General features: G+C 41.5%; 1 protein-coding gene across 1 annotated transcript; it reads right to left on the minus strand.

Annotated features, from left to right (window-relative positions):
• Positions 1-1,950: 1,950 nt before the first annotated feature.
• Positions 1,951-26,748, minus strand: OPRM1 (opioid receptor mu 1). Its single transcript, XM_072856079.1, has 4 exons — positions 26,392-26,748; positions 11,012-11,364; positions 8,944-9,464; positions 1,951-2,618 (listed from the first exon to the last, which is right to left on the minus strand). The coding sequence occupies exons 1-4, from the start codon at positions 26,730-26,732 to the stop codon at positions 2,580-2,582; spliced, it is 1,254 nt and encodes a 417-aa protein (XP_072712180.1). The 5' UTR covers positions 26,733-26,748; the 3' UTR covers positions 1,951-2,579.

Consider the following 26,748-nt stretch of genomic DNA (forward strand, 5'->3'; position numbering starts at 1 on the left):
TTTTTAAATAAAAACCACGATATATTCTTTAAAGCAGTCAGGTAATTAATCTGAGAACCTTCAAGGCAGTTGTGTTGGTATCGGTTGATTGCATGGCATTTTTAAAGCTAAGATATTAATATATGGCATAACATGTTAATCAATGTGTATTTGAATACAGTATGTTGCAAATATACAAGAAACACAACCATTTTTATTAAAGGTTTACAGTGCAGGTACAGAAGTTGTGTAATAATATGCTACTTACTACAAAGCACTACCAATGAACATTCAAGCCTTCTGGAAAAAAAACAAGACATTTTACTTATTTTTGCTAATGCTCTGCTAATAAAATTTGCTTCCTCATATCCTTAGACCATCAAGATTACAACAACATTACTACTGCTAAAAATATTTACAGTCAGCTTGCTCAATTAATTATTGGACTGTAGAAATGGAAAATATCTTTAAAAATATTAGGCTGTCTGTTGGCAAGTCATAGTGTTTTGCCTGCAAGCTTCATTCCATTCTAAGTACAGCAGAAATAATGGTTTCAATTAATTATGTAAATTCTGTGAAAGCTGATGAACTTTTGACTAGTCATGAAACTATGATTTTAAGTTTAATTAAACATATTTCTGATCTATCAGTTAAGACTTTTCAAATAGTCATTCAATGTATTTCAGTTTTGTGAGGTGGTTGTATGTGAGCATGGCAGACTACTCAGACCCCATCAGATAGTAATAACATTTTATGATGTTAATCTGCTTGCATTTCTGGTGTATTCTATGTTCTTCTTGTTATCTAAATAATACTGCTGTGTAGTGTAAAACAACATGTCAAATTCTTCCAAGTGCCTATCTTACGCTGTTTAAAAATTAGATGCAAAACCTCTTAGAATGGTGATGACTCTTGTTTCAACTTTAATGATGAGTATGAGGAGATCCTGCTAAACTAATACAAAATTAAACATTAAATCCATATGACAGCACAGTGGAATTTTCAACAGAAAAGGGAAAAAAAATTAAGGCACTTCTGCTATATCTAGTTTCATATTCTGCTGATATATAGGGCTACATATTTAGCTGCAACACAGTGATGAAACTCAAATATTACTTTAATTTACAACTTGCAAGGATTTGGCCTTCAATCTTTATTACACAGTCCATGGCAGAAACAATTTCACATTAAAATCGTATTGTTACATAGATTTTAACAATGAGAATAAGAAATACATTTTGGCTGCAGAAATAAAAAAAACCAAACAACCCTGTTCCATAGAGTTGTACTTTAGAATACACCTACATTCATCAAAGTACATTTTCCCCTGGTTAACTACTGATGATTTATTTACAAAGCAAGTAACAAACAATGGCTAGAAAATACCATTGCACCACAAATTATCTACATGGATATTTCTATCTTTCATACTAGAAAACAGCTAAGGTGGCATTTACTTCGGTACAATGTTTCTTTCATAAATCTTAATGTGTTTTAGCAGCTAATACAAAATGGAGATGCAGACTGTATTACGTTAGTTAGAAAAGCAAACATATTATGGGTTTGGTTAAGAAAAAATAGATGTCTAGCAAAATGTAACTTTTTTTTTTTAAATAAAAAAGGTCTAATGCATTAACTGCTCCAAGCACTTCACATAGAGACTGTCAATGACTTACAAATTCAAAATGTTGCTGACAGGGCAGCTGAAATTTGAGAAACTACTTGAAAGAGAAGTCATCATCAGCCTGTGCTAACTGTGACAGGCTTACAGCTAGATTTCTATTCACATAGTTATTTATGTTAATAGAGTCTATGCTGTTTTGGGGATCATTTGACAATCATTAACAACATGGAATACTTTCATTTGCTCATCTCTTTTAGAAGAAGTGATAGCTCATTGTTTTGATTTTAAAGTCTATTTTTTATGTGAGAAACAGAAGCAGAAGGTAAAGCTTGGAGTTTTGTTTTTTGTTAAGTGAGCACTGAAATAAATATTTTCCCTTTGAAATTGTGGAACATGCAATCCTTGTAAGAGAAGACCTCTTGAACTGCCAATGTGTTGTTCTAGATGATCTTGTGAGACTTCGGCACACAAACAACCTGCACAGAAAACAGCTTTACAAATAAATTTTAAGACTAAATCGAGTACCCAACAGTATTACAACTTCATTTCCCATTATTTCCCATCATTAAAAGCTCACCTTCATTCTTCAAACTATAGTTGTCTAGCCTTTGAATTTTTGTTTCCAGCCTGTTTAACACCACTGTAAGTTGTCAAGAGCATGTCAGATTGCTACAGGTACAGTAGCTTTGTTTTAAACTAATGTATGTATTCCTGGTAAACATGACTGTTTTGAACACTGGAGCCTGACAAGCCCCCGTATCTCTCGGCTCTGCTTGCTGTTAAGTTTCATGCTTCTGTTATGCGCAATGTAGAAGTGCTGCAGAAGCAATTTTTGACAGACTGGAAAAGCAGGCACTTTCCTCTGTGGTATTTTTTTGAGGGAAAGTGTATCCTACACATTCCCATAGCATACTGCCCAGACACACTGTGGCACTGGTGTGCAATTGCTTTGAGAGCTATGCGGCAGGAGACCCTGTCACGGCAGTGGAGTAGTTTCAGCTTCTTGAAGTTCCAACTGAAAGGAAAGAAATTGCAAATACAATGAACAATTACTTGATTTCTACCCACCCACAAGTTTCTGTGTGTGTTTGCATGTGTGGGTTTTTTTTTTTAAGAGGAATTTACTTCTCATTTACAGCTACTGTCCTGCCGTATAAAGCTAAACAGGTAGCCCAGAGACTAAGGCAAGACTATGCCTTTGCCATGAAGCAACAAAGGCAGAGGAAATGATCCTGGAAAAGTTTCATGTCTGACCTTCAAAGACAAAGAAACATTAGTAGCTGTGAAATTTTAATTAGAATATATTTCATACCAGTTGTTCTCTTTCTAGAGGGAAACTCTCTATGAATTTCATGAGTATGGAAGGATTTCGCTCCCTCCCTGTATTCTTTTTGTAGCAATTGCAGGGGAGTTAGTATTTTAGATGACACATTCTGTGCTCACATCAGTAGATTGGCTAACTTTTGGATTTGCAGTTAAAGTCTAGTTTAAATTCCATGTGAGATGGACTTACGTCAGCAACAAACCCAACAACCTCTCAGCCCTGTATGTCCACAGAATCCATGTTAAGTCCTATTCGCACACAGGCACAATAGCCCTACAGATGTTTTCATCAAGAAAATCTCCTTACTGCACAGCACGTCCTGAAAGTCTGCAACCCTTTTTACTGCCCAGCAAATGTTGTCCTAGAACCTGTTGAAAACAGGGTGGGAGACACCGTGAATAAAGGGTTTACGGTATGGAAAGCAGAGTCACAGGTGGAGCCTGACTGAGATGAGAGGGAACGCGCTCCTGTAAAAGTAATGGGACATGGGTAAGGATTTTGGGGCAGGGAGAAGAAAAGTGCATTTTCTAACTGCATTGCTTTCCAAGCACATTCAGCAGAGTGGAGTCTGTTAGAACTTCTGATTTGGAGATAAATTTCTCCAAGACCACAACATAACTCAAATGCTTGTTCAATTTAACATGCTATATTTAGGTACTTTCTTTATTCTGTATTGGGAATATTTCTCCTCAGCTCCTTTTGGCCAGAAACTGACCTGATCCTAAATGTGAATGTCCCTGTCTTTTGGAGAAGTCTAGATCCAGAAATGAATTTTGAAGTCCATATTCACTTATCTTCGTAGATTAGATAAAATAGGAGCATTTCTTTTGTATTTTTTTACCAACTTCTAATTGCAGGGGAGTTGGTATTTTAGATGATACATTCTGTGCTCACATCAGTAGATTGGCTAACTTTTGGATTTGCAGTTTTAGTTTTCTTTTTCTAATTTATTAAGGAAAAAATTGAAATATTTTGCTCCCCATTTATTCTAATTCACAGTTTAAGGAATGCCACAAACACAGGCAACCTTAGAAGCCATCTAATTAGTTCTGGTCCTCATAGCATAGTTTATTCTTGTTTCCTTTCATGAAATAGTCTGACAAACACATTCTGTTTTCTCTGCTACCTAGAAGACTCACAAAGGGCCCATGTCAGTACAAATCAGCTACAAAAGCTTGAATTTAGACAAGCTTTTCATAGATGTCATTATCTTGCCAGAAATGAGCTGTATAAGAAGTCCATACTTTATAATTACTATTGAAATACACTATTATTTACAAAGGAGATATGTCCATTTTCTAAAAATACACAGAAAGGCCATTCTCTATTAATACAGGTAGACGTGAATATACCAAGGTTTGGAGTTACAGAATCTGCTCAGCTTTTGTCACGTTTCTGCATAGGACTCACCAGCATTCCCCATATTTGTTTGCAATCTGTCATATAGCACTGGGAAAATTAAAATGTAAGTAAGTCCTTTGTTCATTTATCTAATCAAAATGAAACTAGCTTTCAGTTTTTCCTTGTTTCAACTTAAAAATAGGTTTTCTTTAATCCAATATCCTTTTTATTTCTACACGTGGCTGCCAATCCAAGCAATAAGGGCAAAGCTTTCAGGGCTGAGCACAAATACCAGAGCTTCTGCTTACTGAACATATCTGAGGCCTCATTTTCAGCATATGAGGAGGATTTGCAGCTTCCATTATGGCATTTAGACACTTTAGTGGTTAAGCATCAGAAAGCACCAGAAGCTAAAAATACAAAAAAATAGTTACACAGGATAACTAAATAGTCCTGAAAATGTGCCTATACATAATTTGCTTAGTTGCTTGGATACATTCAGGTGAGGCTGCTATAAAAACTTAAATGGGTCACAAAGAAACTAACTCACTGAAACAAATTAAATTTCTCAGATTTCTGTAATTATTAATAATCCATTTTCCTAAGTATTTAGGATTTTTTATTACTAACAGATAGATATTAACAAAAATAAAAGGTATTTGGAAAACACAGTTTTCAGGAAAAAAGAATTATCAATGAATTTTAAATTTTAAAAAATATTCAAACTTTTTTTAATCTCGGAGATAACAATGCAGAGTCTCTGCATCTGAACTAAAAGCTATTTCAAAATTCTTGGTCTTTGTTATGAATAACAAAGGTCTTTGTTATGAATCAGGTTAATGTCAATGACATCAAAAAACCTCAGCCATTTGCAAAAGCTAGTATTTGGTCCTTTATTACCATTCCCTACCTATATTGGGTCATACGGAGAAAAGTTCAAAGTAAGCAGTTTTGCTTTGCAAGCAATTTTGCCAGGATTCCATCACTCCTACTCTCGTTTTAAGTCTTCATGCAAATGCACTTATAAGATTGCATATGCCTCCCTGAAAATTAAAGCGAGCCAAGCCTTTAAGCTCACTTTGGAACAAATGTAACCTATGCATTTTACCACAGGAGTTAGTTGAGTGTAACACAGGATACATCCCCCACAGACGTGAAACATCTCAGTCTTCCAACTCTTCCAGTTTTTGCATGCCTGATGAGGCACTGTCTTTTCCCCTCAGAACTATGTTGCTCCAGTGAGCATGTACCATTTCCATAAATGCTCACACCATCAGTGTTACAGATCGGATGCTACTCCGTGCATTTGAAAGAAGCTGCATTTCTGGAGGAGTTTTGAACTTGAACTTCTGCTCTTCCACTTTTTGTCAATGCTGATAAAACAATAATCAAACTCTTAATCTAGATCTTTTTGGTAATGCCAAAGAGCCATAGAGTAAGCCAAAGGCCAGTATCTTAACTCAGGATAATATGAATATTTATGATGTTTCCTGTTACTGCTTTTGCACTGATAGAAAACAGTTGTTCCTTCCACCAGTGAATGCTTATTTTTAAGTGCTTTAAGAGTGTGAGGTGCTAAGCTGTTGAGCGATTGAGTGCTTGCAGTTCTCATTAACTTTAGCAGGAGTAAAGAATTCTCACTTGGCAAAAAAAGCAACTTGTAGAACATCTGTTTCTTTGGAAATGATGTGAAGTGTGCCGAGTACTATACAGCCTTGCAAGTAGAATTCATACCGAATGCTCTCCAAGGCCTTGTCTGTACAAGAAAGAGCTTGTTAGTATACTTAGATCAATACAGATATACTAGCTAGACTTTCTTGTACAGAAAGCACTTACCTGTGAAAAGAATGCCCTGTCAATAGAATTTACAAAAGCTCACTGTTTGAGCAAACAGTGGTTTGTTTGGGGTTTTTTCTTTATTTTTTTCTTTCTTTTTTCTTTTCGGAGAGCAAAGGCTGCATTCACCCTAGGGCTTTCTCTGTTTAAAAAAAAAAAATAATAATAATAGTAAAAATATTAGATGTTCCACTTGTAAGTACTATCCCAGAGAACCTTTTTAGTGTAGATTGTCTACAACCTTGCCTGTCATTCTGATAGTAGCAGACAACAAAAATGTCTCTTACAGAAATGTTTGCTAGAGAAAAAAAATAAATGAAGTTTAATATTCATTCAGGTTTGAACATGGCTTGGTGTGAATGTATTCTGTAGACGTTGTGGAGAGTGAGAAAGCCTGCACCCGCTAGCTGGTGTGCTGTACTCCAGGGAGCGCAGCAGTGAGAAGGCTCAGGTCAGCATCCAGTGAGCACATCTGGCAGAAATAAACCAGTGGCAGCAGTGGCAGCTGCCAAAGCAAGAACTGCAGGCATGGTGGTGAGGGAAGTGAAATTGGCCACTTCAAATTTATAGCCACTTCAAATTCTTTCAAATACCAGACCATGCAAAGAGACCTATCCATCCATCTGTGAGGGCATCTAGAGCTTCCAAATGTTGTCTTCTCCGTGACCCGGGGGAAAACTGATGGCTGGTTGCTACAAAGAGCTACCAAAGTAGTCAAAGCTGGGTAGTCAAACAATTTCTTACAGCTCTGCATACACCTTTTTTGTTCCATGCTTATTGGCTCTTTGCTTCAGTTTCCTTCCTTATTGCCTCACTTGGACCTCATTCCTGATGTTCCCTTTTCGCCTCTGCACTCTTCCTCTCACCTCCCTTTCCCTTCAGTGTCTTCCCCTTCTCTTCTGTTTACATGTGCTTTATCTCTTCTTAACTAATTTCATCACTATTCCCTGAATGGGAAAAAAACCCCAATCTGCAAAGAACCCAAATATGAGACTAGCCTCCTCCTTATTGCCGCTATAAAGCTCACTTCACTTGCTTGGTCTATCCCTGCCTCAGCTGGCTCTCTCCCTTGTTGGTGTAGGCTGAAGGATCTTTGTGGGAAGGATCATCTTCTATTCTGTGTTTGCTCAGTGCCCAGGGAAATGGACTTTATTTCACTCAGCCTCTGGGCAGTACCACACATTAATCTTTGCTAAGGGCAGAAGTTTAGAAGGCTACACCTCTCCTAAAAATAACATAAAGATACATAACTAAATGTAAAAAATGTGTGCATACACACTGCACTGTAAAAAGCTGGAATTGTACTAGATATAGATACAACGCTATTGTCAGACACATACACAAACTTGACTGCACTGAGGGTTAGAAGTGCATTATTAACAGCTGAATCTGTCTAATAAATTTTCGCTACACCTAGTAAATACTACACGTAGATACATACATACATGTACACACCTATGCCAAGTTTGGCAGTTCTGCTCCACCACCAAAGTGTGCGTAAGACTGAGCAGGTGCTGATTTCACAGGGAACAGTTTGGCATGTATGAATCAGATGCTGGTGAACACCACCACCAAATGTAGATGCTTAATAAAGCTTCTCCCTCCTCTCTTCTGGTGCAATTACTATGTTGTCTCTTTGGAGATGGCAATGTTCTGATTTGGGCTTTCTGGCAGCAGCTGAGTGGCAGGTATGCAACTGCTTTCACAAGAAGCCATTGACTTCTGCACCTCGAGGAGGCAGCTAGCTTGTGGATGAAGGGGCAGCAGTGAGGAACTGGTGCAGGAGCAACCCAAGTATATTGCTGAAAGGTGATGTGTCAAGGAATGAACTAGGCTTGTGTCTTTTGTTCTTTTTAATGAATTACAGAGATGACTCAAACTTTTTCTAGTGCTTGTGATGCGCTTGAGTTACTTTCATGAATGTGAAGATTTGCTTTCATGTTTTGCTTGATGTTCACTAAGGGATGGGGATTGGAAATTCTCAGGACTAATCACAGGAAGAGAGATGTTGAACATGTAACAAAAGAGCTTCTTTGCAAAAGCTAAGCAAAAATAGCCTGAATAAAAAAAAATAATTTTTCTCTTGGTATCTGCTGTGCCATAAAATCTCTACTTCTCAAAAGCTTTTTGTACATGGAAAAGGTATATTCTCAGTATACCTTAACTGGCAAAATGGCACAATACAATACTCCTTAACATGTGTGTATATATATATTTTATATATATATATATATGTATATATATATCTCTATCTCAAAACCCACCTTAGCCAACACAGATAATTATCTGATACAAGAACTGCATGTAGACAAGCCTTTGTCTGCTTCTTGCATGTCTTCCAGGACAAACAAGGCCAGGTAGGCCTTCTTTGTACATTAATCAAAAGTGTACAAGCACAGTTTCTTCTCTTTACTGACTGTTGCGATGGGAGAAGAAGAGATCTATATTCTGTCCCACTCCTGTCTCCATCAGCAGACAAGGAGTATGAATAGAGAAATCTGTGATTAATCTCCAACCAGTTCTAAAGCAGTCACCTGTTGTAAACATCCTGCAAATGAAACACTGCTTTGTGTGCTTTCTATGTGCATGCACACTGGACCTGGTCATGCAAGGTACCTTTGAAAGCCCTCAGCTTCTGAGCATCAACTAGTGGAGAGAACAACTAGCACCATGCAGGACTGGGGTCTCTGTGTATGCATACATGAGTTTCAAATATAACCCTGAAGGTGTCTAGACCTTCAAATAGCTACAAATCAGTATAAACTGTAACTTCAGAATACATGTCATCTCCAGGCGGGAGGCCTGGATCCAGAGATGACATCTCCACTGCTAGTCATACCTGATGGTTAGTCCTGTCCACAGTGTTGGCAGTGGAAGCATGGTCACGAGTGTTTTGTCGGACTCGGGTGGAGTTTTGCTGCTCAATGGTTGAGGAAGTGGGGATGCAGAACTCTCTGAAACACCTTTTGAAATTCTCATCTAAAAATGCATAAAGGACTGGATTAAGGCAGCTATTTGTATACCCTAGAGCAATACAGAAGTGCCAGGAGACAGTCTGGAAAGTAGTTTCTGGGATGTTGACCAGGGCTTTAATGATGACATAAATGTGGATGGGAGTCCAGCAGACAATAAACACTGCCACCACTACAAGAACCATCCTCGTGATTCTCCGCAGGTTCCTGTCCTTCTCTTTGGAGCCGGATAACATGCGAACGCTCTTCAGGCGTAAAATCATCAGCCCATAGCACACGGTAATGATCAGGACTGGCATGATGAAGGCAAAGATGAACACACAGATTTTCAGGAGGTTCTCCCAGTACCACGCAGGGTGGGAGAACGTAAGTGTGCAGTCAATAGAGCCTGGAGAAAAAGGAAAACAGCAGAGAAGAACAAGTGGGTCTTTTTTTCATTTGCTCTTCTTTAAATCTTTCTTGTTAAATATCATAGGCAAACACATGAAGATTTACTAAGTAAACAGGTAAAATGAAGCAATCTGTGACCTGTCATCGGCACAAACATTGATAGGACACAGTGCTGCAAAACATGTATGAAGTGTGAGTTTGGAAAACCAAACTGAAGTAACGTTTTCTTTTGCATTTCATTGCTTGGAATTGCATGTATATTGGACTTGCATGTATAATGGACAAGAAACAGAGCTGAATTGTCATTCTGAGTTGTCATTCAATTGTCAAAGCTGAGTTAAACTTTGACTCATTTTCGCTTTCAGTATAAAACCTGGTGAAAAAAAAGATGGTTTAACCGCTGTATCTGTGTTGTGGTTTAGCCGCAGTCGGCAATTAAGTACCACACAGCTGCTCGCTCATTCTCCCCCCTGGTGGGATGGGGGAGAGAATCAGAAGAGCAAAAGTAAGAAGACTTGTGGGCTGAGATAAGAACAGTTTAATAATGGGAACAAAATAATAATAATAAATTGTAATGAGAAGGAAGACAACAAGAGAGTGAGAGAGGAACAAAACCCAGGAAAAAACAAGCGATACAATTGCTCACCACCTGCCGACTGATGCCCAGCCCGTCCCCGAGCAGCGATCACTGCCCCCGGCCAACTCCCCCCAGTTTCTATACTGAGCATGACGTCGTATGGTATGGAATAGCCCTCTGGCCAGTTTGGATCAACTATCTTGGCTGTGCCCCCTCCCAATTTCTTGTGCACCCGGCAGAGCATGGGAAGCTGAAAAGTCCTGGACTAGTGTAAACATTACTGAGCAACAACTAAAACATCAGTGTGTTATCAACATTATTCTCATACTAAATCCAAAACACAGCACTATACCAGCTACTAGGCAGAAAATTAACTCTATCCCAGCCGAAACCAGGACAATCTGCTGAGAGTTTGTGCATTTCAGGGCAATGGGGAAGAGAATGACATGACACTTGGTACCTGTGCACAATGGAGGGTTTGGATTTATGTTGAGATGCTGTTGCTTCATGGAAGGTCTTTGAGCACCAGTGACCCAGAACGTGCTCTCTGCTCTGTATCACGTCCTGCCAGCAACATATCTATGACTGCCAACTTCAGTGGGAACACCCTGGGCAAAGCACAGGCTTGTGTGCTGTAGGACAGTGCATAACCGCCCCACAGCAGAAGGCAGGCAGGCACAAATGCTTTTCCAAACACTACAGTAACTGCATGGGGCAGCAAGACTCGCACAGACCCACAGAAGGAGCTGGAGCTGCCTGTTGCAAAAGACCGACCATGTGCAGTGCTGTGTGCAGTTAACTACAGCCAGATGCAAAATTGCTGAAGGGGTCCATGTGCACTGACACCTGCTTTATACAGGTTGGAGGTCAGAAGTTAATTCAATGCCTCTACAATAAAGTGAAACAATGCAGAAAGGAGTTTAAACATTCAAATACTCAATTTAGGAATGAAAGCCTGAAAGACTTACCATGCCTGTATTTAGTAGTTGCCATGAACATAACTGGCAGGCCAATGGCAGAAGAAAGAATCCAGTTGCAGATATTGATAATTTTGGCATTTCTGGGGGTACGGAAATCAAGGGCCTTGACTGGGTGGCAAACAGCTACGTAGCGATCCACGCTCATGGTGCAGAGTGTAAAGATACTGGTGAACATGTTGTAGTAGTCTATGGATATAACAATCTTACAAAGGATGGTACCAAATGGCCATGTTCCCATCAAGTAATTCACACTCTGGAATGGCAGAGTACTTGTTGCTAGGGCATCTGCCAATGCCAGATTGAATATATAGATATTGGTGGCAGTCTTCATTTTCGTGTACCTAGAAAAAAAATCAGTAAAGCTTGTGATTGACCACAACTGACAATATTAAACAAAATTGAGTCCAGTGCACCCTCTGTAAGAAACTTCTGTGAAATAATGTGCTAGATACTGTCAAAGATCATCTTTTCTGCTTTTAACCAAATGACCTTGCTATGGTTTATCTACAATAATGTTTGCAGAGGCATTAGCTAAAGGGTGTAAGAAAGAAAGATTAATTTAACTTGTGCAGAGAGAAAGGATACACATAGAAGAAAATATTATAGATGCTAAAGAATTGAGAAGCTGAAAAAAATTTGTATTTGTACATTTCAGACACTGTACTAAATAATAGATAGATTTTCTGTATCTGCTGACATCATGTCGAGTATCAGAACCATGGTCTGTAGAAACAGAGAACTCATTTGTAGGTTGTGGAGTAGGAATGATGTAATTCCTTAGGGAATAAGTACCTAAGAGATTAGTATAGTTATCAAATCCACTGTGTCTAGAAACTCAGGCTTTTATGCCTTCTCATTTGTTTATAATTATAGAATTCTAAAAAAATTTGTAAGGATGGTTACTACATTGCTTTACTACTCTCAACGTCCAATATAAGTTGGACAGATGTTCCTTCAGTCAAACGAGGAGACAGACGCTGTTAACCATATGCATTGAATATATCAATAGGACCCCCACCCCGGGTGGATGCTGCAGCCCTGTTGCTTGAGGTAGGAATGCTCGCTCTGCTCCACAGTGCCTGTTTTGGCAGGAGGGTCTTCAACGTCCATTGCACCCCCTTCTTCCTAAGTCTGTGCTGCTAACAACCCAAAAACCACTGCCTGAATTTTGAATATGTCACACTTCAATCACAGCTGAGGAGGGGGAGCTTTTTATGTTTTAATTTGTATTTGCATTGCCAAAGGTAGAGACCAAATTCCTCCTTAGTCTCATCAAATTTTTGAAGAGCCCTTTACTGTTTCAAGTCTGTTGTGTCAGCTGAGCAGCACTTGAGAACCACTTTTTATGAGGATGCTATACTTTTGCAGTGGTACAATGAATGTTTCACTCTAAGTAATGTTTCCGGCCACGCTGCCCTGCTGTCCTGATTGCTGCCAAGGTTGCTGGTCACTGTGGCTGCCTGGCTTTTGGGGGGTCAGATGGCTTGCTCTTTTGATAAAACTTCCTTCTGTTTCTGCAAAGTAACAAGTACAGTTTGATCAAACATTTTACAATTTATAGAGTGATTTGCAAGAGGAACACCCACTTGAAAAGATCTTTCAGGCAAGCTGACAGGGAAGACAAAGTGTAAAAGACAGTATTTCATGGGTTTTTTTCCCTCTCTGACTTTGATCTCTTCAGAACACAAGTCACCTGCAAAAAAACCTTGATGACAGGGCTGTGTAGGGAAGACACATTTGGAACTTTTTTTGGTAGGGTCTGGAGAAATGCAGACTATTTGCTGAATGCATCTAGATAGCTTTTATGATGAACATTTGAAGAAGTTTGTACTGGCTTTGTTCTCTCATTTTCTAGCACTGTGCATAAGGAGCCACTAACAACCCTAATTTCAATTTAGGGTTTTTTTTTAAAAAAGATTTTCAAGTAGATCCAAGCTCTTCCTTGACTGCTGTCTTGAGAAAGTATGATGTGAGTATGATACTTCTAAGTTTTAAATAAAACCTATATTCTGAAAATACCCCAAAAACTTTTCTTACAGGAGCACTCCATTTACAGAACAACATTGTAACACTAACTTAGGAAGAGATAGATGCTGCAAGCATCCACGCTTCTCTCTGCTGGGAATTATTTAGAAAAAAATGTACAGGATTGCAGTGTGGGAGAGCTACACAACAAGCTACAGCTCTAAATACAGTTTGGAGGGAGGAGAACATATTTTCTGGGCAATTTGCTGGAGAATCTTGCAGAGAATGAAAATAGCAATATTTTTATATTGACTTTACTATTACCCAGAATGAAAATAGCAATATTTTTATATTGACTTTACTATTACCCAGAATGAAAATGTTGTACTAAGCCCTCTTTTTGCCATGTCCCCTGTTGTTTATCAAAAATTATTGTCTTCTCCATAGATCTGACAACAGATCCAGGACTAGCTAAGATTGTGTCCAGAGAGCTAACCTGGAGGTTTGATTGCACTGTGAGCAGACGTATCCAGCTTGCTCCAGTCTGATCTGCTCAGGCAGCAAGAGCAGCGGAGGGGCAGTGGCTCTCAATTCTGCACAGACAAGGAAAGGCGATGAGGATCCTGCACCCTCACCCAGGCTGCTGATCCCTACTCAGTCCTGAGGTGATTGCCCTGTCTTTATGGCTGGACAAGAAAGCACGCTTAGGTATGCTGCTCTGTGCTGCTGCCATCACACAGGATTCTGGCAAAGTTCTGTCTGGAAAGCACACCATCAGATGATAATGATAATGGGGTTTTTTATCAGTGATTAAAGCCATTCTTACGATTTAAAGGCAATGCTTGATACAGCAAAAAAATAAATACATCAACCAATATGTAAGTGACTTTCAGGTTAGCATGCCAGAGGATGGGCAGGGAAAAGCTCTGAATAAACAGAATAAAGTTTCTTCACTGGGACTGGCATGGGCCTTATCTTTCTTAAATGCTACGCATTTTTCAGTTTTGTTATCCTGCTTTCATTGCCAGTTTAACCTTAAAAGTTCTTTCACTTATTTCGTTTAATGGGCTCTATAGGCTATTAATGAAGGATTTTGCTTGATGTACTCTGTAATCTTTGTATTTCTAATCACGCTGTTCTTACAAAGAAAGGAAGCAGAGCTTTTGTGTGATAGAAAGTATTTACCTCCACAATTGCCTAATCAACAAAAGCCTACTGAAATTCACAATATCCCTTTCAGTGAATTCTACGGGATTTGGGTGTTTCTCTGTACTGAATATTTCAAGACTTTATAAAGGGCTTATTTCTGAAAGGTACATTTTGTTAAACATGTATTTTTCCAAATAAATAGATTATCAGTGTCCCCGGGATTATTTTTTTGGTACGAACAAATAAATACTGAAGCAACTGATTAAAAGTAATTTTAACAGCATGAAAAATAACAGTCCCTCAAAATGGAGCTTGTCAAAGCCTTGATCTTAGCTGTTATTATATCTTTTGCTAAGGTATCAGTCTACCTATTTGAACAAGCAGCACAAACATTTCCATCATCCAGACATCGATGTGTATGTGATGAGATTTCTATACTTCAGCGGGACTGGATTTTATACATAATTGAAGTTACAGGATATCTGTATGACACTATAAACACAAAACTATTGTGTTTATAAATGCAATCTTTTAACAGATACTGTTTTCACAGTTTCATTCAAGGCCACTAGATAATCTAAAAATGAACAGATGTGTAAAGAAAGAGTCTTAAATGCAAACCCATGAAAATCTGAATGCTGGTATTTAGATTACATTGAAATTTCAGCATCTAAAACACGTAAGTATATTAAATTTTTCATGATAATGAGCAAGATTGCAAGTGAAGACAGAAGTTGGCTTTGGGCAACATTACTTTTATTTTTACAACTCTGCAATGAAAGATAATAGAGCAACATGATGATTCAATTTTTTGGTGAATATTTAGCTCAATACTGGTCTTGATACATATTCAAATTGTGCTCATTATAATACTGACACCCACTAGTAATGCCCTTTCTATCTCCTCAGTGCAGGTTTTGTATCATAAAATATCTATGTTTATGAAGCGGTTTTTTGTTGGTAGTAGTAGATGATAGATCAGGTTTACAACAGTAAGAATATACTTTATGTCTGTCTAATTCTGTAGGGAAAGCTCAGCCTTGCCTTTATCTTCAATCCAGCAAAGCTTTAAAATATAGTTGAAGTTTGAAGATCTGAGCTGTAGAGGTTCACTCAACTGGGATTTGCTTGGAGTAAGAAAAAGCAATAGAGAAAAGCATGAGAATCCTACTCAGATAGTCACTAAGTTCCTAGCATTCAAGGATAAATAGAAAGTCTTGAAATGACCTCTTCAACTGGCAGCCCATGGGCCACTTGTAGTTTGCAAACCAAATAAAAGGTTCATCAAACTAACCTAGAGAGACCCCCAGCTCCATTGCACAGCGTGTAACAGCATCTTGAGCAGGAGCCATGAGCACCTTCCCTTCCACCTCACAGTCATGCGACAAGAGAGATGTGAGCCGGCTTGTGCCTCTCTCTCCTTCTGCAAGGCACGTGCCACAGCTCTGTTGCTGGCCTGCCCACTCTGATGGTTTAGCCTCCACCTTATCACCTCCAAAAATTTTTGAAGAGTCTTTTCTTTTAAGCCTCCATGGCTCAAAAGTAAAGAACAAATAACACGAAGACCATATCTTTTCTTAAAAAATAATGAAATTTTTTGGTTTGCATCACACTTTATCTAAGCCTCATAGACACAGTTGGTATACTGCCACCTGAGTCTTGTCCCTACCGCTTCTTGGACAAGCCGTTCACATCCGTGTGGATTGTTGAAATGTACCCTCCGCCAGACCCTGCAGCCCTTCTGTGCCAGATCAGTTTTACAGCATCCTTGTACCACTAGGCGGGTGCAAAGAAGCCAGAGAGGGGGTCCACGTTTAGCCCAATGAATATAGTAATGCATACCATTACAAATTAATTTGAAAACTGCTCCTATCTGAATAACAGCAGTGAGGAGAAAAGCAGAAACAGTCTTTTGCACTTAGGAAATGGGCTGGCCGATGATTGGTAATAACTACTTTCAGCAACACAAAGGCATGCAAGCTTTTGTCCACAGAACGCTAATTTGGAGACAAAGACTGCTTCAACTGATCTGTGTTTAAGTTCAATGCAAAATATATGAAAAACTGGCTTAATTACAGGAGATTCATTGCAGAAAGCAGTCGTTCACGAAAATGGTTTTGCTACTGAAAGAAACAACAGGCAGCAATTAGGTCTTGCATACAGACAACCTGACATAACTCTTGTTGATGCTGGAGGAGACTAGGTTAGTGTTTCAAATTAATGTTCTTCTTGCATAAATGACTTGTTAAACAAATGAAGAATCACTATGTGCATACATTAGATTAGTTGAGGTCTCCTTGGGTGGGAAGATTAAAACACGTGAAGTATGCCTAGTTGAACCAATTTAAATGAACATTTATTTCCATGGCTGTTCTGGTGCATCTTTTATATGCAACTCAGAAACAGTAAGAAAGAAGGATTTTTTGCATGCTTTCCTGAGATATCAGGTACTTTCAATTTTCGTTGAGCCCTTAAAGCTTTGACAAAGGTCGTGTCATATTCAGGACAGTCTGGAAAAAACCCTCAAAAATTTCTTCTGTCTACCAATCCAATTAGTATGTTTGACACTGAAATGAAGTCTCTCAGCTAGGCCATAGTCTGGAAAGTACCTTTGAGCTAAAGGGTCTCAAATGATGGACTTAACTGATGGCCATCCTATCTTATTGTCTTTTTTCTTTCTTGGCATGGTAGTGGGTCTCTATAGAGTGAAAGACCTGTACTGTATCTCAGCCACAGTTGTGACGTGTGCTGTGGCAGACTGTTACCTATCAAAGTTTAGAAGTCATATATATTCTGGATGAGCCTAATCTATCTGTCTGGGAGCATATGATTTCATGAGCTTGAAGATTTAGTCTTTGATTTTTCTATTCATGGGTACTTCAGAATGCGTATGCCTTAAGCCATTAAATTCAAGCTCTGGGTACAAGCACCATAAATTTGTGTACAACCCTTACACGTTATTAGGTGGTCAGGCCACCTAGATTGGAAGTGCCATACTGTGGTTAACAATCTACTCGTCCTTTTGATTTATGTTCTTCTGAAGAGATAATATACAAGGATGTAAATTAAAAATAATAAGCCCTCAGGGAAAACAAACAAACAACAAATTGAAAAAAAAACCCTCCAGCAGGTACATCATTATAGCAGAAAATATTCACGTGAGTTACAATGAAATTGTGCAATTTGCAGCATATTCTCTTACTTCCTGCACTGATCCTGAGTTTGGGGGTGAAAGCCGAACCGGGGAAGGGAACAAGATTTTACTGCCTTTACGAAAGACAGAGGCAGTGGTTGTTTGCTCCTGTTAAAGCCTTGCATCCTGACTGCCAGCACAGCACTACCCGGTCACTGCTGTGACCAGTGATGGTGGTTTAGAGAGATGAAAAAATATACAAATATTAAGCATCACTTCAGGTGTCAAGGCATGACATAGTAAGGAAGTGTACGAGATCTAAAATAGCAAGGCCTTCCCATTTGACATACTTGGTCAGGAACACAGCAAGGCCTTCACATACCTTATGCTAGAGCAGCCTTCCTCAGACACCAGCAAGGGGATCTCCATTTTCTGAGGGAGTTTGGATTTATGTGCTGAACATGGATCTGAACATAGGTCAGGTAACTGCTGAACTGTAGTCGCTTCAGCTGCTACCTCTTTTCTCCCTAATACTTTGTTTTCCCACTGCCAAGTTCCTTTTTCACTTTATTCTCCTCCATAGCTCAAATTAAATTAAGCCAGAATTTCACCGAAGTTTACTTCCCTCGGGTTATCTCGCTAGCATCTTTGACTTCCCAACTTGTCCTTTCCTTGCATCGCAGCAGCGTCAAGGCATGTGCAGATCCACCAGGATTTGCTTAGAGGACCCAGGCAGGAGCAGTAAGCAGAGCCCACCACTTCTCACGGAGGAGCACCGGCTCAGGGGCACTTCTCCTGTACTCTGAACCAATTAGCGACTTCTCTCAGACCTCAGCTTTGGGAGAGGGAGAGCTAAACAAAAGCCTTTTAGGCAGAGTCAACTTTCTTCAGACTCCAGTGGCTGTCTTTTTGGGAATGATGTGGCACCAAGAGAGTTGGGAGGGCATCTGACTCATCCTTTTTTCAATTAATTACAATATTGTGTTGGGCTTTGGGCTAAAATTCACTTGCAGCTTTCTTTATGGCTCTTCCTGCTTTTTTGCTACTGAAAGGCATCATATAGAGGTCCTCATTCTGCTATTTAGTTTGAATCAGTGAGTTTAGTCCCTCCTCAGAGAAAACAAAACAAGCTTCTTTCTTTGGGAAAGACAGCTATTTTGGGGAGGAAGGCTGGTCCTGTCCCTTGGTGTCTGACTGAGGATGAACGAGCAAGGAGATTACTTCAGACAGAACACACAAACTCCACAGTAGTCATAACAGGTAACTATTTTATTCCTTCTTATTATTTTCATGCCTTTTTTAATTACAAGCATATGCAAAATATCCTGGCAGAAATCCATATAAAATAAAGCTGATGTGATGCATTCTTTCTTTTTTCTAAAAAGGGGAGGGGAACAGCCAAGAACAGGTTTTTATAGATATATTCATATCAACTTGCCACACAAACATTTAAGATGTTGCAATGTCTTATAACTCCTATTACCCTCATTTCTTTTTCTTTTCCCAGACACCATAAAAAGCTGCTTAATGATAAAAAACAAATGACGGTAATATGTATGCTCCAGTGCCCAGTCATCTGCTGGTACACTTCCTCCCTTCCAGCCTAGTTAAATGGGGGGAAAATTATCTGCCAATTATTCCAGGACTTAATCTGGCCTGTTTGTTAAACCACCTTTAGTCGAGTCTCCGTTTGCCTGGTGCTGAGGCATATATGGGTCTCCAGTAAAGGTTGCTGCTTTCGCAGTTACTGTGTAACACATCTCTCTGAAATAAATCAATGGTGCTAAAAAGGCTAACTCCAATATATTGCCATTATCCAGCAGCAGGTGCTTACTGCTGAAATTTTTGCTTTGCTAGGAAGACATGGAAAGGAAAACTGTCGGTGTCCTCAACTTAACTTTCTCCCCTCTGCCTTCAGGGAAGGGTGGCTGAGAGTAAAACCACTGACTATCTATGATAACTGCGGTGACATTTTTCTAGGGGGGACAAGTTAACAGCTATTCTCTCTGGTTTCCAGGTGCTGGTTCCCTCCTCCTGATTTGTAGACTGATCACCTCAGGTGAGGACTGTACATGAAACATCCCTGCTCAGCAGGGAAGCTGGCAGGGAAGCCTTTGAAGACAGTTTTACCGCTAGTAGATGCGAGATCCTCAAAGATGTGATGGGGAACAGCAGTGGTAATACCCCTGGTCAGAGGGTACCAGGGAGGTAGCATGGGGCTCAAGGCAACGCCATAGACTGTACAGATCAAAGTAATGCTAAATATACAAGGTATGGTCTCTAGCATACAAAAGATTGGGATCTTGTAGTGAAGCTGTCGAGTGTGAACTGGAAAGGAGTGACAGAGGTGAGACAAAGGGACTGGAGAGAGAATAAGCGTGGAGGAAGACTTCCCTGTGATGGGGGGAAAGGGGAAAGCAGGCGATGGTGGAGGCAGGCGTGACAGAAAGAAGGAGCACGATTATGTGTTTTGAAAAGACCAGATCAAAAGCACCGGGAATCATGGATTGAGTCTCCCTGTGACAAGGATGAGATTGCATCTGAAACTGGGGCCCTGAGGAAGGTACTGAGACCATCACCTTAGGACAAGGATTTGGGTAACTGGCTTCCTGGGTGATTTTTCTATAGAGGCAGCACATCCTAGGGCTGGAGGTGCAAGGGGAAAACAGGAAAAGATACCCTAACTGCTGTGCCCTGTTCCCCCTCAAGAAAGAGACCTCTCAGCTGGGGTTGCTCCATACAACACAAGGAGGAGGAGATGCTCCGTTTTACACAAACATTTTTGTTTTGAAGTGTTATTCCTGATCTGAGATACAAGATCTTATAGCTGATAATTGAACACTTCTTAGTAAGAAGGTGGAAAAAATATGGTATTTCATGTCTTTCACAGTTATTTGATTAGCTATGGTCTGTCATCCCTACCTTTTTTCATCATGTAAATTCAAAGGGAAATACAAATAAAATTTAGAAGTGTTTAGCATTACATGGATGAATGAGAATGCTTCCTAGCACAGCTGGGCTAAGCTGTGGAACTCCTTGCTAGTGAACACCATTAAAAGCCAACTTCCAAAAGGGAGCAGGGGCTTTAAAAGATAATAACATCCCCACTTATAATACCATAAACCCAAACTTCATGTTATAAACAAAAGGCAGCACAGATGGTTATAAAAAGAACTTACTTTGAGATCAGCTAACCACAGCAATTCAGAATATAGTTGCTTTCAGGTTTTTAAAAAATATAGTTATAATGAGTGGATATGTATTTTGAAGAGAATCATCAAGGATTGAAAACTTGTTTTCACTTGGCATCATAATGAAAATAAATAATTTTTTTTAAAATGTCCATTAATCGGGATCTCTACAACATCCATCTTAGAACACCTAAGCTTAAAAATAACCAACTTTGAATCTTTAAAAATGTTTCAGAATTCTGAAATTTTACCTTAGAGAATATTTGTTTCAAAGCAGCTTTGTTTAGAAGTGGTAATATTTGTGACCTTTTATTTCCAACCTTATTTTTGATTTGGAGTTTTTTAGGACTGCTGCATGTTAGAAATGTCCACAAAAAGCTACTGAATAAATGCTGATGCAAACTGACACTCAGAAAGTCTCTTTGCAGTCTAACAGACTGTTAGAAGGATTCTCACACAGTGATGCCCTTATTTCTTCCACTCTTTGACTAAACACCAGCTGCTGGCTATGGCTGGAAAAGAGGTTAGTAAGCTAGACTATGATTCTGAGACATTACGGTTGGACTCGATGTTCTTAAAGGTCTTTTCCAACCTATACGATTCTGTGATTCTGTGATTTGGGCTTACATCATGTTATGCTTGAGATTTTTGTAAATATGTCACCTTTTGATCTAGAAAAATTACAAAAGCCTATCAACAGTGTTCAGCAAAAGCTATGCCTGATGATTTGAAAAAATACTTTAAGTTGAAATGAACTAAAGCAGTACTTCAGGATTATATTAGCTAATTAGCTCATTAGTCATTAGCTTGCTAATAATTACATAATATAAACAATATGTGCTTCAAATATTTTCTTATTTTACTGAATCCATGAAAAATTGGTACAATTTGACTTATTTTTATAAGGAAATTAAAAAAAGAAAATCAGGAAGCATTTCACATTATCTTTCATGGGAGCCATTACCAAAATGATACAGTGGGATCAAAACAGCTTTTTCAAGAGAAATTGAGTGAGAGGAGATATTTTCTGCCCAGAAGTGCCCGGTGGTAGCCGCTAGCAGAGCAGGGGGTCTGCCCTCCTGGGGCAGGCGTGCCGTCCAGCGGGCGAGAGCTTGCTGAGACGGGGGCCAGGCACAGGGTGGCACAGGGTCTGGAGACAAGCGTGGGGCTGCAGAGCTCTTGCTCACCCCGCCGTCACCTCTGCTCCCTCAGGGAGATGGGCGTTATCCCCAGGTTGTAGGCTAATGTATTTCTGGCCAAATTTTGACCATGTCCGTATCAATATAATTTTTTTAAAAAAGACAATATAAAGGTATACATGCCGTTTTATCTGCCTGCTTCCCTTGATCTTGGGGGAGGGAGGGGAGCCCCTTGCTAGTCAAACATTTACCCACTAGCAGAGGCTGGTAAACTTCCACCACAAACAACGTGCAAATAGGGACACCTGCCTTTCTGTAATGCAGGATGCTGAGGGTTACCCCCTCACTATGCTGCTCATTTAATTCAGTTTCTGTGCTGTTCCTGCCCAACCTGAGTCCCTCAGTTCTGTCCCCAGATCTTCTCTGACTTGGGCTGGTGAGCAGTATCTATTCATAACTGACATGACTGGTTAAGGCTGCCGCGGCTTTAGTTAACAGCTCTTAGCAATGGGGTGGAACCTTTTCTTTGCAGCCAGTGGAATCAGTGGAATCGACAGGACACACATTCACACATGCAATGCCATCCAAATGTTCATGAGGCTGTGGATAGGAAAGAAAAGAATGAATTTTATGCATTTCTTGGTTTCTAATTTCCCTGATCTATGCTGCTACAAGAGATGCTGCAGGCCTTCTTTCACACTGCATCCATAACTCCATGTCACCTTGCAAAGAAGAACCCCTGTTTTTCAGAAAAACTTGCTTTGCTTCAGCCACTTTCAAGCTTGTGATCATTTTCAGTTTATTTCTCTAAACAGACTCTCTGCTTCATATGTTATGACCTCTTTCCAAACCGCTCACTTTTCCCTTTCTGTGCACATGTGTGAGAATATTTATTCCTCTGGTGATATCAATTCTTTCTACAATTGAAATTTCACCCCAAATTCCGTTCTACTTAGTAAAACAGTTTTCCTGAAGTGTGAGTGAGCTGAGCTGAAATAACCAGAGCTTTCAGTACGGCATAGTCTTTCCAGATTAGATGATGTTTCAGTCACAGCTCTTTTTTTCAAAACACTATTAAGAGGCTGTTTTGGGAAACGTAGCAAGAAATCTGTTTCAGAGAGGACTTCTTTCCCCGTTTTAATTTTTTTTTTTTTTAAGCAATCATTTACTCTAATGAAACATTTCTTTCGTCCTGTGAAGGATCACGGAGAACCTGAGGCCCCTTTGTTTATGATATGTGACAAAATTACCAGCAAAGCGATTAAGGAATCACTGTTGAGTGACTTCAGCGGCTGTTGGTGGAATTACAGTCCTCTCAGGGCACTTGGCATCATGGAGGACCAGAGCCGCCAAGAGCTATTCCTCTCTTCCATACCAGCGATGCTAAAGATTTTCATCTATGACCTATTACAGCTTTCTAGCATATTGCCTTAATCACAGGGCATATTCTTCCCACTCTAATGTGTGACTAATATCCCACTGACTTGATGAGAAAGCTGGAAAAGCCTATAGATTACTGTGTAAATTAATTCAATACCACATGGTACTAATTGTACACTGTCTTCTTGTACTCTGCAGCAGCTAGAAGGAGCATTTGCTGTTGACATGGCCACAACAACACTATGTTCATACTAGTAACTTACACTTATACAAAGCGCATGAGGAAAATAGGTAATAAAAATTATCTACAGATTTTTCAGATTACAGGAAATTGATGGCTGGCAGTAAAACCTGACTATTACTGCTGTCACTCAGAAGGCTTTTTTTTGTACTTGACAAAGGAAACAGCTCAGTGCTAGTAGCATGGGGTTCAGCCTCACACCCTACAGATGTAACATGCAAATATTAATTCAAGGATGAAAGTATTCAGCTGAACAGGAACCACTTGGCAGAATGAGGAGGGTGGATGAGAATGCATTAATTATAAAGTAACACGTATATAAAATGGAAATCAATGGACCTGCTTTGCGTGAAGAGCCTGATTTTCGTATTGGTAATGACAATACACTTCTACCTCCTTGTCGGACACGTCTGCTTTCTGACCCCTGCGTGCCCCAGCTGGGATAACAGGGTGGCATCGTGGACTGACAGTGACAGTTCCACATCAGGCAAACAGTTGCACGGCTCTGGCTCCAAACCCATGCATCTGCTTCGTGTGGAAAAGTTGTAAGAATGTTTATAAGAATATTTCTAAAGAAGCCGAGCATGAGATATTAGCATGCAGCACACTGAATATGAAGTCACTGTTGCTTTCACTGGGGCTGGACTCTGAAAGGTGAGTAGAGACAGAGTTTCAAATATCTAAGCACCTACCTCCCAGCTCCTAGTATTTTCAAGGCAAACTAGGTACCAATATCACTTTAAAATCTTATGTCTAGTAGTCTCAATTCTTCTCAAAATTAATACAAACTTCAATGTTTTGTTCTTCCTGAGCAGGCATGGTGTGAAAGGTAGATAAAGAAGGGGAGCTTTATATGATGCCAAATGCAATCCAGCGAAAGGTTTGCTTCCTATCTGTAGCTGGATCCCAGGATACATGAATGTCAGCACATATGCTCACTATTTCATATATGCATATTTTATGATTGGGAATACTGTCATGTTAGTATATCTTGCAACAGGAAATAAATCAAAAAGTTCCCTATTGCTGTCCAGATATACTAAACCTAGAGAAAAGCACAGAAAGGAAATGCATTTTTATGTTGCTTAAACCACAGATCCTATTCAACCATTAACATGTAAACTCTTTTTCATCCCAAACTGGTAAACAGCTGCATGATATTACTTGGGAATGAACTCTGTCATACCATAAGCTGTTCTTGCACAGGAGACCTGGGTTCGGTCCTGCCTTTGCCATAGAATTCCTGAATGGTTTTGGAGAAGCCATTTAATTTATTTGTGTTTTCCTCTGTAAAATGAAAATATATTTTTGCTTTCTCCTATTGCTTCTGGCTTTTGTTTTTAAGCTGTAATCTGAGGGAAAGATGCTCTCTTTAGATAGAAATCTAAATGCAAGTGCCTCATTCAATTTGGCTTTGTGGTGCAAGTGTAATTCAATTAATTAGTGTAAGAAATATGAACCCAGTATGGGTTATGCCTGGTATAAATATAGAATTCCAGGGACAACCTGTGGCATATTTCTCCGCTGACAGCTATCCTGGCTCTGTTACATTGTGCATCTGCTTTTTCTCCCAGAGGAATGCATTCAACACTGCTCAGCCGACTGCAGTCACGCTCCTGTTCAGAAGCTTCTCTGCAGCTGTATCTTCACACAGATAGCTTGAGTCTCGGGCCGACCAAAACCACGGGGCAGAGGAGAATCTCCCCAGCTCTGCGCATTTAAAATGCTGCCTCTAAAGTATGGTTAAAACCACTAGGTTTCTGAACTACTATAGTTTGAACCATTGATGCATACTGTGTTCCCATTAAGTCTATGAGCTGCACAGGCTTTGCAGCGACATCCCCAACACATGCCGAAGGAATCGTCCTCCGCCATGCCCCAGCACCCTACCTCGAGCGCTGTCCTCACCCCCGCCTTTTTACAGCTAGCACTGTCAGCGCTGCACCCACCATGAAGCCAGCCCCGTGCCGCTGGCCTGCAAGCGATGCTGGGTGCCAACCTCTGCTCCTGCCTCCAGCTCCCTGCGCCCACGGCACCCACGCCCGACGGCTGCTCCCCCGACTCCTCGGGAAACACAGCGTTCAAAGGGAAAAGGGAGGCTTTCTAGACCTGGGGACACTGGAAGCAGGGAGGGAGCGCGCCCCAGGGGCACCCCCCGCAGCAGCGCCCGCTGGGCTCCGCAGGGCTCAGCGGATGCCTGGTTTGGAACCGACGAGCAGCCACGAAGGAAGAGGAGCTTGCGCGGCCCCGTCCCGCCCCGCCGCCCCGGGAGGTGGCAGTGTTCCCCCGCGGAAGCCGCCCGCCCCGCTCCCTGGCGGGCGAAGCAGCCGGTTCAGCCTCGCTCTCACCCACTTGCCGCCGATTTACGGGCATGGGATTTCTCATGCGTGAAAGACACGCTTGTGAGTGACCTGTAAAAGCCCGGGTGGGCTTGCGGGCGAGAAAGTTGCGAAGTGCTGCAGCACAGCCGGGAAGCCGGGATTACGGATAGCGGCCGCGATCCTGGCGTATTTCTACACGTGTATACGCATGTGTGTATATATAGATATATACATGTATATGAATATAAAAATATACGTCAAGACTTGAGGCAGAGGATCTATGAGCCCGGGCAGAGAGAAGCGTTTAGCCGCGATGCAATTTACGTTTTGCTTGCGCGTTTGGGAGAGGTGGGGGGAAAGACGCGTGGATGTGTGCCGGGTGTCCGTGTGCGACCCTGTACCCGCAGCCGCTCAGAGGCAGTGGCTGCAGTCCCTTTACATCCTCCCTCCTCCGCGGACAGGTGCGGGCTTCGGCCCTCGTTGGCCGGAGCAGCTCACAGAGGTGCTGCAGCACAGAGGGTCTGTAGAGCACCCCCGGACCCGCAGCGGTTTCTGACGGACCGCCCGGTCCTCACGGCCCCCCACAAGTTCCCCTTCCCCGATCACCCGCTCCGGCGCTTCTTCAAAAGCCTCCTTCCCTTCCCCGCGGGGGCAGGAGCCCCTCCGCACGCCCCAGTGCGGCCCTCTGCGCGCTGCCTGCCGGAGAGGGACCGCAGCATCCCCCGTCGGGAGGCCGGCCCGCAGCCCGGCTCCCGCGGCGAGGCGTCCGCCCCGACGGCAGCGGCCGGGGGCTGCGGAGCGGAGCGGGGCAGGGCAGGGCAGGGCGGGGCGGGGCGCGGCGGCACTCACCTGACGATGACATACATGACCAAGAAGTTGCCGAAGAGCCCCACGACGCAGACCACGGAGTAGAGGGCCATGATGGCGATGGCCGTGACCACGGAGGGGCCGCCGCCCGCGGGCGCGCAGGGCCCGCCGCCGCCCGCGCTGCCGTTGGCGCCGCCGCAGGGCTCGGAGCGGTTCCAGCCGGCCGCCGCCGAGGCGTTGCCCCAGGCGCCCGGCGGCGCGGCCGCGCAGGGCGGCGCGGCGGGGCGGCAGGCGGCGGCGGAGGCGTTGGCGGCGAAGGGGGCCTCCAGGGCGCCGGCGAGGAGCGGCGCGGAGCCGTTGCCCAGCAGGTAGGCGACGGCCATGGCGCGCAGCGGCGTC

This window comes from Ciconia boyciana, chromosome 3, assembly GCF_034638445.1.
Source record: "Ciconia boyciana chromosome 3, ASM3463844v1, whole genome shotgun sequence".
NCBI lineage: Eukaryota > Metazoa > Chordata > Aves > Ciconiiformes > Ciconiidae > Ciconia > Ciconia boyciana.

Coding starts and splice junctions, on each gene's coding strand:
- OPRM1 (XM_072856079.1), bottom strand. CDS start 26,732: ATGGCCGTCGCCTACCTGCTGGGCAACGGCTCCGCGCCGCTCCTCGCC. Junction 11,365..26,391: donor GTCATGTATGTCATCGTCAG/GTGAGTGCCGCC, acceptor TTTTTTTTCTAG/GTACACGAAAATGAAGACTG. Junction 9,465..11,011: donor AACTACTAAATACAGGCATG/GTAAGTCTTTCA, acceptor CTTTTTCTCCAG/GCTCTATTGACTGCACACTT.